Source organism: Cyprinus carpio, chromosome A21, assembly GCF_018340385.1.
Source record: "Cyprinus carpio isolate SPL01 chromosome A21, ASM1834038v1, whole genome shotgun sequence".
Classification (NCBI taxonomy): Eukaryota; Metazoa; Chordata; class Actinopteri; order Cypriniformes; family Cyprinidae; genus Cyprinus; species Cyprinus carpio.
The window spans coordinates 766,561-781,560 of NC_056592.1; the positions used below are offsets into that span (position 1 = coordinate 766,561).

Below are 15,000 nucleotides of genomic sequence, written 5' to 3' on the forward strand. Positions count from 1 at the left end.
ACACACACATACATACACATAAACACACACATATACATGCACACACACACACACACACACACACATATACATGCACACACACACACACACACACACACACACACACACATATACATGCATACACGCACACACACATATACATGCATACACACACAAACACACACACACATACATGCATACACACACACACATACATGCATACACACACAAACACACACACACACACACATATACATACATACATACATACATACACACACACACACACACACATACACGCATATACATACATACACACACAAGTATTAATATAATTTGATGCTTTAGTTAAAAAAAAAGTTATTCATATTTTATTTATTTTAAACATTCTTTACACTGTTTTTCTTTAAACTCCCCCCCCCCCCCCCAGCACACCCTCGTGACCCCAGTTTGAAAACCCCTGCTTTAGCTCAAACCAGTAAGTTTCGTGGCATGAAAATGCACACTGTCCAGTTGGAACTGACACCAAGTGACCATCCATGCCTGGCCGATATATTTATCACTAGTGTGTGTGTGTGTTTGCTCTGATCACAGATTGTCTCTGGTGTCTTGACAGTCTGTCAGTCAGAGAGAGAGAACGACAGAAACGTCTGTCTGCTGGTTTTTCCATAAGGCCATTACAGATCTACAGCGGATGGGTGTAAAACCTGCTTCTAGTCGATTATCCATCTGTTTTCCTCACTGCTTGTTCTCTGTAGGGTCGCAGGAGTTTATAATATATAAGTTTAGTCTTCTGCCAAGTAGTAGTAGTTCTCTAATATCTTTATAGTTGTCAGAAGTAGCATGTTAATGTATAATGGGCATATGACAATGATTTTAACATGGCTCATCTAATTAGGAGTCGCAATTATCAACTATTTTTACAGTTTCAGAGGTTTTTCAGTAACTCTGTGATGGTGAGACCCCTGGATTGAGTCTCTCTCTCTCTCTCTCTCTCTCTCTCTCTCTCTCTCTCTCTCTCTCTCTCTCTCTCTCTCTCTCTCTGTGTCCGTCCTACGCCCACGACTCTCTGGAGAGATGAAAATGTGTTTCTCATTTTCATTTCTTTTCCTCTCTCCTCCCTTTCTGTTGCTCAGATTTTCATACGTGCAGTGTTGCTTAAACAGGAAATATTTTGTCGCATGAGCAGCTGTTTGTGTGTGTAAATCATCTGAAAACATCTACAGTAAAACACGATTTTGATCCAGAGGTTGAGCTTCCATAGGCAGCATTTTGAAGCATGATCCATTCGCGAAAGCTGTTAGAAATGCGATTGTGCTGCTGTAGGATGCCTCCGTTTGGCCAAATTCTAAGGCAGAATTTAATGTGCATTTAAAAAATACACTTTGAAAGAATTGTTTAACTTCAATGAATAAAAGCCAGAAATAACATTAGTAGTCTTTGTTTTATTCCAACTTCAAAAATTCATAAAAAAAAAAAAATACAGAGAAAGAAATGTTAAACATACTAAAATATCATGCATATTTAGATTTATATTAGTGTTCTGAGAAATGTGGTGTAAAATAAAATTATATAATAATTATTTAATATTATATTATTATATATTATGTAAAATAGAATAATTATTATATTTTATATAATGGTTTTAATATAATTTTATTTAAAGTTTATATTTAATTTTAATTTTTTTTATTTTTTTTATTTTTTATTTTATTTTTTTTGGAGGGTGTTGCCTGTGAAGTCAGCAAGGCATCTCACTGAGTGCTGGAACAGAGCCCATGTGTTTATTATTGATAATTCAGTAGTATATGTGGAAAAATGAAAAGGAAGGAATGAGATTTTCAGTGTGTTATTTTTCTAAACTGATTTTGGATCTGTGTAATGTGTTATCAGACCAGGAGCTGTAATTTTAGCAGGCCAGAGGTTATATTTTAAATATGTGCCCAGCATCTCTCAGTGTTTGGTGAATGTGAGTTATGTATTTATCTACAGTATTCAGATTTATTGACCCATGAACACATTTAGATCCGCCGTGTGCCAGGAATAATGCAGATGGACAGTGATATGACATTCCTCAGATACACACACACACACACACCACGTGATTGAAGATGTTAAACAGCTGCTGTGTGGTGTGCTCACAGTTTTCATACATGACCAAACTTTATTAATGCACAGGCAAGTTTGAATAATTCACAGCTCTTCGAATCATGTGATTTTGATTAGTCAGTCAATGCATTCTGCAGTCATACTGCAATATTTTTGTGTTATGACATATATGTATATTATATATGTATATATTTATATATATTGACATGTGTATATTATATATTTATATATTTTGTGAAAAATGTAATTTCATTTTTATTTTGTGATTTGTGTTTAACAAAATTGAGAAACATGCATTGGCTGAAATAAAACAAGTTTGTCTTTTTTTTTTTTTTTTTTTTTTTTACATTTATTTATTATTTTCCCAGATATGAATGATTTTCTGCATAGCTTTGCAGTTTTATGTCTCATAACACACTGCTGCCAATTTATTTTGGCATTATAAAATCATTTAAACTCGGATACATTATCCATGTCTATTTTTTTAGTTTGATTTATTTAAACATTTTTAGCAAGTAATAACGTAATAATTATAATATTTATATTTAGTAGATTGTTCATTTTAATATTTAATTTTTATCATTTTATATATATATATATATATATATAAGTCTTTTTTTTTAATTATTTTTTGCTGTAATGTGAATTTCAACCTTGGGGTATGAATAAAGTTGATCTAATCTTTGCCCATTTCCTCCTATCTGGATCCAGTCTGAAGAGTGTGGGCTGGTGAATTTAAGTTATAATTAGTATTTTAGAGCATTGAAGTGTGACTTGTGGTAAATTATGATTATTTGTCTGTAGACTGTAAGTCTAAATCTTTGAATTTTAAAACGTAACGTCAGTGTCCAAGGATTTCACTTATGATCGCACCCACATAAACACTCAGCCAGCAACTCAATCCCACACACACACACACACACACACCCTCACATCTGTGTAGTGTTACGGCTGAGATAATTCACACACTTCTCTTCTGAAAACTGGGTCAATGAGGAAGTTCCTCATGAGTTGGTGATAAGACACACATTCATGCCGCTGAACCCCTGGGCAGCTCACATTCAACACGTTTACGAGACACAGAAGGTCTGCTAGATCCTAGAATTAATCCCTTGAGTGATGTTTGATTTTAATTTAATTTAATTTTTATTTTTTCAAGTATCGTTGATATACTATTATAGCTTTATTAATAGTTTGAATTAGTATTTACTTTTATATTTTGTTTACGTTTTAATTTTAAATATTTTATTATTATTAATTTATTCTGTTTTTTATTTGTTTTAGTTATTTTAGTACTTAATGTTAAACTTTAAGTAAGAAATTTTGCCTCGGCTAAAATAAGTAAAATTAAATAAAATTGTCGTATTTTATATTATTTCAGTTAAATTTATTTTAGGTAACAATTTATTTATTTATTAATAATAATTTTAACCATAATAACCCTGGTGAGAAATCATTTTACTTTGATGTTTTTTTTTTTTTTAAGTGAGATTACTAAGATTTTTTTTTTTTTAAATGATAGAATCTTGTAAGTGTTTAGTAAGATTCTGTGAGCATTGGATGCACGATTCAACAAACTCATACAAGCACATGTTTTTATTGTTTGAGTATTGTATGTGTTTTTTAAGAATTTGATTGAAGTTCATGTTCTGTTTTGATGTAATAATTTGTTAGTTGAATTCATGCAGCGAGATCTGGCTCACTTACAATGGCTTTACAGGACTTTTGAGTAAACGGCGTACACAGTTTCTCATTCTCTTCATGGCATTTGTAGAAGTCTTAAGGAAAATACACATATTCGACCTGATCGATAATGAAACGTGCGCTGCATGGAAGAGTTTGTGTTTTAGTGAGTGGGCAGAAAACGGGACACAAGTGACCGAATACTGTTACATAATCACACCAGTTTCCACGGAAACATGTTTTGTTTCCATAGCGACCACAGTCATGCCTACACATCTCTGCTCTTAAAGCATATGCAGAGATTAATGTAACGCTGCATAAATCTCTGAGCTATAAACATAATTTCTGTCTGTCGTGATGATCATTTTACTGTTGAATTCGCTCGGCAAAATGCTTTAAGAGGTTATTTCTTTTCTAGAGTTAGGATTTGTCAGCGTATTTTATTTAGGGATGCACCAAAAGTGTGTCTGTAATGATTTCTCCTTTGCCATCTCGGTCCATTTTTGGCATTTTCAGGCAAAATAAACCATTGCTTTAACTGATCTGTTTACAACCCCATTTCAAAATGATCCTGGTATTGATGGAAATGATCTTATTTACATTTTTACAAGATTCAAACAAGTTGTGGAAGCAAATTTGCAGCTGTGCATGTGCAAAATCACGTATATTTTCATTTTTTGAGATATATGACGTGTGTTGTAAAATAAAATATTATAATTATTATTTAATATATAATTACATACCAATTTTTTAAAGAGAAATATTATGATAGTAACATTTCATTTTGTTTAATATTTTTATTTATTATTATCACTACTATGAATTATACCTTTTAATAATAATATATTATTTAAAAAAATTAAAATACAAAAAATTAAAAATTAAAATAAAAAAATTAATATACTAAAAACTATAATGCATAATTGCATTAGCATTTTTCCCAAAAATAATACTTTTTTTCTTGCAGAAATTAAAATGTCCATTTAATCTTTTTATTGTAATTGAATTTTTTGCGCTAAAAAAATAGTTTAAGCATTATTCATTTCAAACACATTCTAACATTTAAAAAAAAAAATTCCAAAAACTCAGCAAAAATGAATTGAATATGATTTTTCCTTATGGTTGTAATATTCAGGTTTCATGAAGTGTCATATGTTTGTGTTTCTTGTGTGTAAAGTGACATTTGACCAGATAATGGAGGATAATAGCATTTGCCCAGCGGTGTAGAGATCAGTCATTGTCTGTTCCCTGGGAGGGGTGTCATTGTATTTCCTGTCTTTACAGGAAGTGACCGTCAGAATGCAGACAGAATCTTTTCTCCTCTTTATTCTCGGAGGACTTTTGTTTGTGCTCACATCCCAGCGTTTATTCAGAATGAAGCATGAAGAGGCTTCTGTATCTGAACTCGTCCGAGGCCTTTATGAGAGCGCAGTGGAAACCGAAGCATCTCTCGGGCTCTCCGTTACCAAGGAGACGAGGACAGAATAACTCACCTCCTGAAAAGAGTGGGAGGAAACGCTTTAGATGACGAGAGAGAGATGCTGCGGAGTCTTCAGCGCTGTTCAGACTCTAATGCTTTTCTAAATGACATCTGAGCTTCACATTTGACTTGAAGTTGGAAGTACACACAAACCAAACCAAAGAGAAACTGTAAGGGCTCCCCGCAGTTTTCACTAAAATTTAAAGCTAGTTTAACCTTTGAAAAGGAAAAAATAGAAAATGTTCATTAGGCTTTGAAACATCAACAACGAACCACTCAGATGCACAGACAACATTAGACGATCAGTAATGCTGAGTCAGACTGACTTCCTGCTAGGGTTGTGGCGGTTGATTCAATTCGAGCAACAACAACGTCAAACTCATAGAACTTTCATTAGCAAAACGAATAATAATACACGATATATGCCTAATAAAATAACAAATACTTAGGCTACACAAAGTTTAAATAGCTAGGTATATAAAACTGAAAATCAGCAAACACTGTGAAACCAAATAAATCATAAAATAAAATACACAAAGTTTAAATAAAGTAAGCACATATATATTGCAAGATAAGAAATCAGAATTGTGAGATACAATGGTGAGTCAATATCTTGGAAATTCTTGCCATTATGAGGGAAAAAATGGCACAAATTACTTTATTTATTTATTTTATTTTGTTTCGTGGTGGAAACAAGGTTCCATGCATTATTTCTAGTCTATTTATTTTCTGTGATATTTAACAGCATCACAGATGCATTATGTAGAGTTTAACTCTAATCGCTGCATCTGTGTGATGATGATGGTCAGGTTGCTATGGCAACAGCAGTGTCTGTTTGGTTGCAGTGGAGCTCCGTGTCCTCTGTTCTCTCTCCTGGACGTCAGGTTTGTCTTGACTCTGTTTAATGGATGAAGAAAGTGCGTTATGTCCAGAGCACTTGACAGTGAACGGGCCGTTATAACCACTCGCAGCATTCTGTCTCTCATGCCGTTTTAAAGTGGCTCTTAGTGGGTCAGTCTCACATCCGGATCGGATTTCACTTCAAAATCAAATGAGCATCAAAATATATGCATTTTGCATCACGAGTTTAAGTACGTACTTAAGTTTTTAGTGCATGGCTGAAGTATGCAAAATCCCCGCTGACCTTTGACCTGTGCTGCAGGTGTGTGATGAACGGAGACTCCGGTGCAGGGGTGGTGACGGCCCCCCCGCCCACCAACCCCCCTCATAAGGAGCGCTATTTCGACCGCGTGGACGAGAGCAGCCCGGAGTACCAGAGAGAGAGGAACATGGCGCCGGACCTGCGGCAGGACTTCAACATGATGGAGCAGCGCAAGAGAGTCTCCATGATCCTGCAGAGTCCAGTGAGAGCACCACACACACTCACTCACACACACACTCACGCACACTCACTCACTCACTCACTCACTCACGCACACTCAATCACTCACGCTCACTCAATCACTCAATCACTCAATCACTCAATCACTCACACACTCACTCACACACACACACACACGCACACTCATTCACTCACTCACGCACACTCATTCACTCACGCACACTCACTCACGCACGCACACTCATTCACTCATGCACACTCAATCACTCACGCACGCACACTCACTCACTCACGCACACTCACTCACTCACAGTCACGCACACTCACTCACTCACTCACTTAATCACTCACACACTCACTCACTCACTCACTCACGCACACTCACTCACGCACACTCACTCACACACTCACTCACTCACACACTCACTCACTCACGCACACTCACTCACACACTCACTCACTCACACACTCACTCACTCACGCACACTCACTCACGCACACTCATTCACTCACTCACTCACTCACTCACACTCACTCACTCAGTCACGCACACTCACTCACTCACTCACTCAATCAATCACTCACTCAATCAATAACTCACTCACTCACTCACACACTCTCACACACACACACACACACACACACTCACTCATTCACTCACTCACTCACGCACACTCATTCACTCACTCACTCACGCACACTCACTCACTCACGCACACTCACTCACTCACTCACTCACGCACACTCATTCACTCACTCACGCACACTCACTCACTCACTCACGCACACTCACTCACTCGCACACTCACGCACACTCACTCACTCACTCACTCACGCACACTCACTCACTCACTCACGCACACTCACTCACTCACGCACACTCACTCACTCACTCACGCACACTCACTCACTCACGCACACTCATTCACTCACTCACGCACACTCATTCACTCACTCACACACACTCACTCTCTCACTCACTCATTCACTCACTCACTCACTCACTCTCTCACTCACTCACTCACTCACTCACTCACGCTCACTCACTCACTCACTCACGCACACTCACTCACTCACTCACTCACTCACTCACTCACGCTCACTCACTCACTCACGCACACTCACTCACTCACTCACTCACTCACTCACTCACGCACACTCTTTTTTTTATTTTATGATTTTAGAGTGATGTATGATGTTTCTCACACAACCAAACACACAACCAAACACACTCACTCACTCACTCACTCACTCACTCACTCACTCACTCACTCACTCACTCACTCACTCACGCACACTCACTCACTCACTCACTCACTCACGCACACTCACTCACTCACTCACAGTCACACACACACACAGACTCACACTCATTCACTCACATAAAACATTTATTTTAAATTGTAGCAATATTTCACAATGTTTTTATTGTTTTTTTTTGATTGATTGATGAGGATTCTTTCTTTAAAAATTATTTAGTCTTATGTTTTAGTACATTTCGTTTGATCTTGAAATGTTGATATTATTGGTTAATTTTATATTTATATGTACAAGTTATTACATTTCGATGAAAGATGATAAAGACAAACATTTTTTTTCTTTAGAATGATGTGCACTAATGTATCGTTCACATCAACACCAACAACATTAAAAAAGTAAATAGTGGTTTTTGATTTCATATTGTTTGAAAATCTTTCATTTTGATTATGAACCGTCATTGAAAGGCTTTTGTTTTGTAATAGTGTGTGTGTGTGTGTGTGTGTCCAGAAGGGATTCTGTTTATGCAAGCAGACATTCACTGGGTCAATAAAGATGTCTTTATCTGACTGAAAGACACCTGATTCTCCCCTTCTTTACTTTTAATATACTCTGAGCTTGAAGTAATGAGAGAAACCAGCGCTTCTCGTACTTTTCAGGCCAAGTACCGTCTTCAATCAAGTACCTTCTAATAGTTCCCTCTAATATTTTTCAGCATTGAGCAAATCTCTTTAAGTGCAAGTTTAAGTACATTTTAAATCTCCTCCCACTGGACTGGAAGTGCTGGAAAAAATGTAAAATAATTTTTAAATAAATACATATAATTAATACAATGCATGCATGCAGTATAATAATATTTAAATAAATGTAATATTAAAATTATTTACTTTTTTTAATTTAAAGGTATATGGAAAAATATAAATAAAAAAGCATTTTAATAGTTAATATTTAATATTTATCATGCAGTATGATATGTTCTCTTTCTCTTCATATATATTTAAAAAAAATTATATTTATACCTATTTATCTTTTTATATATATATATATATATATATATGTATGTATATATATATATATATATATATATATATATATATATATATATATATATATATGTATGTATGTATGTATGTGTGTTATATATATATCGAGAATTTCTAATTATACTTTTATACTATATTTAAATTGTGTTTTAGCGTGGTATATGGGCCACACGATGAGAAAGTCACTGATGCCGGTCTGTAGAACGTGTTTTGATGTTCTCTTTAACATACACTCATAAATTATGTACTGTGTTATTATCTCTCTCTTTATCTATCGTGTGTTCAGCGTGTCGCTGTAACATTAGCTGCTGACTTTAGAGCTGTAGAGATCAGTATTCATCCAGCTAATGGTCTTGTTTCAGGCGTTCTGTGATGAGCTGGAGTCTCTGATCCAGGATCAGATGAAGAAAGGGAAAACCCCCACCAGTTTGCTGGCGCTGCAGCAGATCGCTGACTTCATGACCACCAGCGTGCCCACCATGTACCCCGCGGCCCCCCAGGGAGGCATGGCGGCCCTCAACATGAGTGAGTGTGGCCCTGTTACTTCAGGAGCTTCAATATTACTTCTACGTTACATTTAGTCATTTAGCAGATGCTTTTATCCAAAGCGACTTACAAATGAGGACAATAGAAGCAATCAAAATCAACAAAAGAGCAATGAAATACAAGTGCTATATCAAGTCTCAGATAGCTTAATGCAGTACACACAACAAGGGCTTTTAAATCATATAATAATAAAAAAAAAAACAGATGGAATAGAAAAGAATAGAGCCATCTAGTGTTAGAGGCCTTTTTTGATTTTAATTGTATAATAAATAAAAATAAAAACAAATAGAATGCAAAAAGATTAGAGAAGCATATTTTTTTTCTTTTTCTTTTAAAGAAAACAAGCAGTTAGTGAATAAATATTGCAAGTCTATAAGGGGAAAGTTTTTTTTATTATAAAGAATATGATTAGAATAGAGAGCTAATATGCTACTATTTAATTTCTTATGTTTTTTTTTTTTTTTTTTTTTTTTGTTTTTAATTTTAATTTTATTTCTAGTAAAAATTTTAATTAAAGTTAAACCTTTTATTAATTATAGTTTTTAGTTTTTGTTTTTTTTCATTATTTTATTATTTCAACTTAAACTGAACAAGAGTTAGAAATATTTCCTTGGTAACTAACTGAAATAGTTTTTAACATTTTTATTTCATTTAACGTTTATTTTAAGTAACGAAAATATTTAGGGTTTAGGTTTTAATTAATGATAATAACCTTTTTTTTTTTTTTTTTTTTTTTTTTTTTAAAGAGTAGTTTGTTTTTCCTCACTGAAAGTAAAATATATTAAACGACAACTTTAATCTTTTAAAAAAAAAAACTATACCCGTATTTTATTATTATTATTATTTATTTTTTAATGTACAAATGGCATTGCAGCTCTAACTGACGTGTGTGTGTGTGTGTGTGTGTGTGTGTGCATGCGTGTGTGTGTGTGTGTGTGTGTTCAGGTCTGGGGATGGTGACTCCAGTGAATGATCTGAGAGGTTCAGACTCCATCGCTTATGAGAAAGGAGAGAAGCTCTTACGCTGTAAACTCGCCGGGTTTTATCGCCTGGCCGACCTTTTCGGCTGGTCTCAGCTCATCTACAACCACCTGACGGTGAGTGGTCACTAATATATTCAGCACTGGACACAATAAATGTGAGAATAACCTCTCTTCCTCTGTCTCCTCAGGTCCGGCTGAACTCTGAACAGGAGCGTTTTCTGATTGTCCCTTTCGGGCTTCTGTACAGTGAAGTCACTGCCTCCAGTTTGGTAACCCTGCCTTTGTTTCTCTCAGCCATCTGGACATCAGACGATAAAGGGCTGACAGATATTATCATGTAGCGTGTCACGTCTGTATGTTATCAGGATTGTGTGTGTCCTCAGGTCAAGATTAACCTGCAGGGGGAGATTGTAGACAGAGGCAGCACTAATCTGGGCGTAAATCAGGCTGGATTCACCCTTCACTCCGCCATCTACGCTGCCCGACCGGACGTCAAGTGCATAGTGCACATTCACACACCCGCTGGCGCCGCGGTACCAATTCATATAAATATATTAATAATTATTATTGATAGAAAGCAATAATGAAATCATATTTAATCGATACAAAAAAAGATGGTGTAAAATGTATTTGTGAACGAAGAAAAATTATGCATTTACATTTTATCCTTTTTTATTTGCAGATTGCAACACTTCATAAAATATTTCATAATATACTTTTGTCTGTTATTATATTTTGAGGTGCATTTTGTCTCGAATTAATAAATTAATGAATAAAAATACAATTAAGTGAGCACATAAATAGTGCAAAATGTATTTATTCTTGAATTTATTAAAATTAAAAGTAAAAAAATGAGACCTGAAATTTTGAAATAGTTTTTACATTTTACATTTTCATTTTAATCTTACAATTTTAATTATTTTTTTTGTTGTTTTTTGACATTATTTTACTATGTTATATTTTAGTTATTTTAGTAATTCAACTTAAACTATACAAAAGCTGGAAATGTTGCCTTGGCAACTAGCTGAAATAAATATAAAAAAAAAATGTATTTCATTTAACAGACGTGTAATAGTGGAAAAAATTAAATTATGAAATATTATATGTAATGTCGCAGTGAAAAAATACAATGAAATGAGAGCATAAATAAATGGTACAAAAATTTAATTAATTAATAAAAAATGAAAAGAGATATAGTGCAAAATATATTTGTGACCAGATGAAAAAATGACATTCGCCTTATTTGTTCACGTTTCATCCATTTTTATCTAAAGATTGCAACATTTAATGTAATCATTCATAATTTAGTTTTGTCCATTTTTATCTAGTTTTTGTTAGGTTTAATTTAATCATTAATAAATTTGTGAATAAAAATGTATTTATTCATGAATTTATTAATTTGTTCATTAAAATGAAATGAGACACAAAATGCACATCGAAATATGATATAAAATTTATTTATTAAATATATTAAATGTTTCAGTGAAAATAAAATACAATGAAATGAGAGCATTAATAACGGTTTCATTGCAATAAATAATGTTTTTTATTTTATTATTTTATTTATTAATTTATTAAACTTTATTAATATGAAATAAGTCAAAATTCACCTGAAAATACAGTAGCAGACAAAATTAAATTATTAAATATTATAGGATATGTTGCAATGAAATAAAAAAAAAATTATGAGACCATAAATGTTGCATTTAAATAAATGTATTTGCACTCTTAAATTATGCTTCATTTCAATTCTTTGTATTTCTTTTTATTGATTTAAAGTTCATTAAAATGAAATGAGATGAAATATGATGGCACAATTAAATTCTGAAATATTATATACAATAAAATGAGAGCATAAATAGTGCAAAGTGTATTTATTTCATTGCAACATTTGATTTATTATTTTATTTTTGTCTGATTTATGCATATTAAGTGTTTAAATGTTATGTTTTCCAGGTGTCTGCCATGAAGTGTGGTCTGCTGCCCATTTCCCCCGAGGCTCTGTCGCTGGGCGAGGTTTCATACCACGATTACCACGGTATCCTGGTGGACGACGAGGAGCGCGTCCTCATACAGAAGAACCTGGGTCCCAAGAGCAAGGTACCACAAATACACACAGATTAAAGGGCTGTAGCACCTTCTGCTGAACGTCTAGCTTCAGGTTTGTACGGGTTTAATGTAAATTAATGCACTGAAATACCATCATCTGATGTTAAAATCACACTTACCTGAAATACATCCAAAACCAATCCAGTTTTAAATCAAAGGTCTAACCATTGCTTTCATTATGAAAATCGAAATGACTGGATATACAAGAGGTTGATTGGAATATATGATTTTTGTAAGACTGTAAAGTATATTTTTATTGGAATGACTTGGTGGTTTAATTCAGAAATTTCGTTAACAGACATTTAAAAAAAGAAATTCTATCAAGAATCCAGTTGAAAGTGTTTATGTAATTAATTGAAGTCTTGTTATGATTACTTTATCATAGCATTTGTTGCCGATATGGTGTTAAATTATTACATTTATAATTGTTTGTGTGTTCAGGTGTTGATTTTGAGGAATCACGGTCTGGTGTCTGTTGGAGAAACAGTTGAAGAGGCATTTTACTACATTCACAACCTGGTCACAGCCTGCGAGATTCAGGTGAACACCAAATTACAACTTTCCATTTCTGAACATTTTAATGCGTTTCCAGCAGGGTTTGAACCCCCTGTACAGCCTCAAATAATAGTCAGAAAATCTACTTTTAGAAAAGATTAGAAGAAAACAAGCAGTTAGTAAATAAAAGTTTTATTTTTATTTTTTTATAAAGAATATAATTAGAATAGAGAGCTAATATGCTACCATTTAATTTCTTATGTATATATTTAGTTTTTTCCATTTTGAATTTCATTCTAGTAAAACTTTTAATTAAAGTTAAACTTTTATTAATTATAGTTTTTTCACATTCACAAGTTTTCTAATTTTTGATTATAGTTTTAGTTTTATTTATTTTTGTTTTTTTTAATTTACTATTTTTCTTTTTTACTTGATGTTAGTTTTGTTTTTTTTTATTTATATATATATATATATTTACCATTTTTATTTTAATTTTAGTTATTTTTAATATTTTTATTTTTTCATTTGTTTTATTTTTTTAATATGTAATTTAATATACAAAATTTAAATATAAATTTTAAATATATGTTGTTGTTTTTTAGTTTGAGTTATTTTAGTACTTCTAATTAAACTAAATAAAAATTAGAAATTTTGAATTGGCAACTAAAATAAGAGGTTTAATTTTTTTTAATGTACTTTTATTTTTTATTTTAATGGCAAATCAGCCCTAATATATATATATATATATATATATATATATATATATATATATATATATATATATATATAAACTAATTCAAAAATATTATTTCATATAATATTTTGAATTAGTTTTTATATTTCCCAACAACAGAAAATCTACTTTTTGAAAAGATATTTTGAAAATATAAATAAAAGTTTTTTTTGAACATATTCTAATATTTTTTTTTTTTTTTTTATAATAATAATTATTACTTCATGATTTTTTTTTTTTTTTATTCTTATACAGTGGAAAATATGGAGGAAAAAACAGCTCAGTTTTATTCAGAGACTAAAATAAAAAAGCAATTTGTTGCAGATGCTGATATTTATAATTAAATTATGCTGCTTGTGATGTAAATGAGTGAGATCTTTATAACAGTGCAGCAGATACTGACAGAAAATGATCTAAATATGAGTCTGTGCTCTATATCTCCAGTAATGAGATGAGATGTAAATGATCCAAACATATAATGCAGTGATTGAGAGATGAAGAAATAAAGTCTCCTCAGAAGATCCTGATGATCAGATTTGAGACTCTAAAACATGATTGATGGAGAATCAAGTAAAGCTGAGCTGCTTCAGTCCAGTAAGAGTTCATCTGGAGATATTCAATCACTCAAGATCTGACACGAGCTGAAGCTGGACGCTTGTAGAATTACACTAAAACACTCTAAACTCTCAATCAGAGTCGTTAATGCTTTGTGTTTTGAATTTTTTGTTCGTTAACTGTATGATTTCAGGTGTTAATTTGAAGGTGATAATGTTAGACAGTGGAGGGTGTAATTACAGGCTGGTTATGTTGGAGCCGGTCGGAGACGGGTCCGGCTCGCACCCCAACTGGCAGATCGGGGAGCAGGAGTTTGAGGCCTTGATGAGGATGCTGGATAATCTGGTAGGTCAGGGATCAGACTCTTCTCTCGTCGCCTCTCTGTTCGAGCCGAGATGTGACGCGGCGTCTCTCTCCGCAGGGCTACAGGACCGGATATCCGTACCGCTGCCCCGCGCTGCGTGATAAAGCAAAAAAGTACAGTGATGTTGAGATCCCCCCTTCAGCCACGAGCTACTCATACGCTGAGGACAGTGACTCGGGTGCGCGCTCCCCGTTAAAGCACAGCTTTCAGCGGCAGCAGCGGGACAAGACTCGCTGGCTAGCGTAGGGGACTGTGAAGGGGGGGAGGGAGGGAGGGGTAGAGGCGAGGACTGAGGTGTGGGGTGTGGACGAACATAACACAC

The 15,000-nt window shown here is 33.8% G+C and overlaps 1 protein-coding gene across 1 annotated transcript in view; it reads left to right on the top strand.

Moving 5' to 3' along the window:
* LOC109081701 (alpha-adducin-like) overlaps positions 1 to 15,000 on the top strand; it is a 36,164-nt gene that overhangs the window by 836 nt on the left and 20,328 nt on the right. Inside the window, 10 exon segments of the mRNA XM_042778493.1 lie at positions 6,414 to 6,615; positions 9,256 to 9,418; positions 10,385 to 10,536; positions 10,611 to 10,691; positions 10,806 to 10,955; positions 12,379 to 12,522; positions 12,973 to 13,113; positions 14,522 to 14,659; positions 14,736 to 14,969; positions 14,971 to 15,000. The exon segment at positions 14,971 to 15,000 is cut by the window's right edge and continues 72 nt beyond it. Coding sequence (XP_042634427.1) covers positions 6,421 to 6,615; positions 9,256 to 9,418; positions 10,385 to 10,536; positions 10,611 to 10,691; positions 10,806 to 10,955; positions 12,379 to 12,522; positions 12,973 to 13,113; positions 14,522 to 14,659; positions 14,736 to 14,969; positions 14,971 to 15,000 — 1,428 coding nt within the window. The 5' untranslated portion in view covers positions 6,414 to 6,420.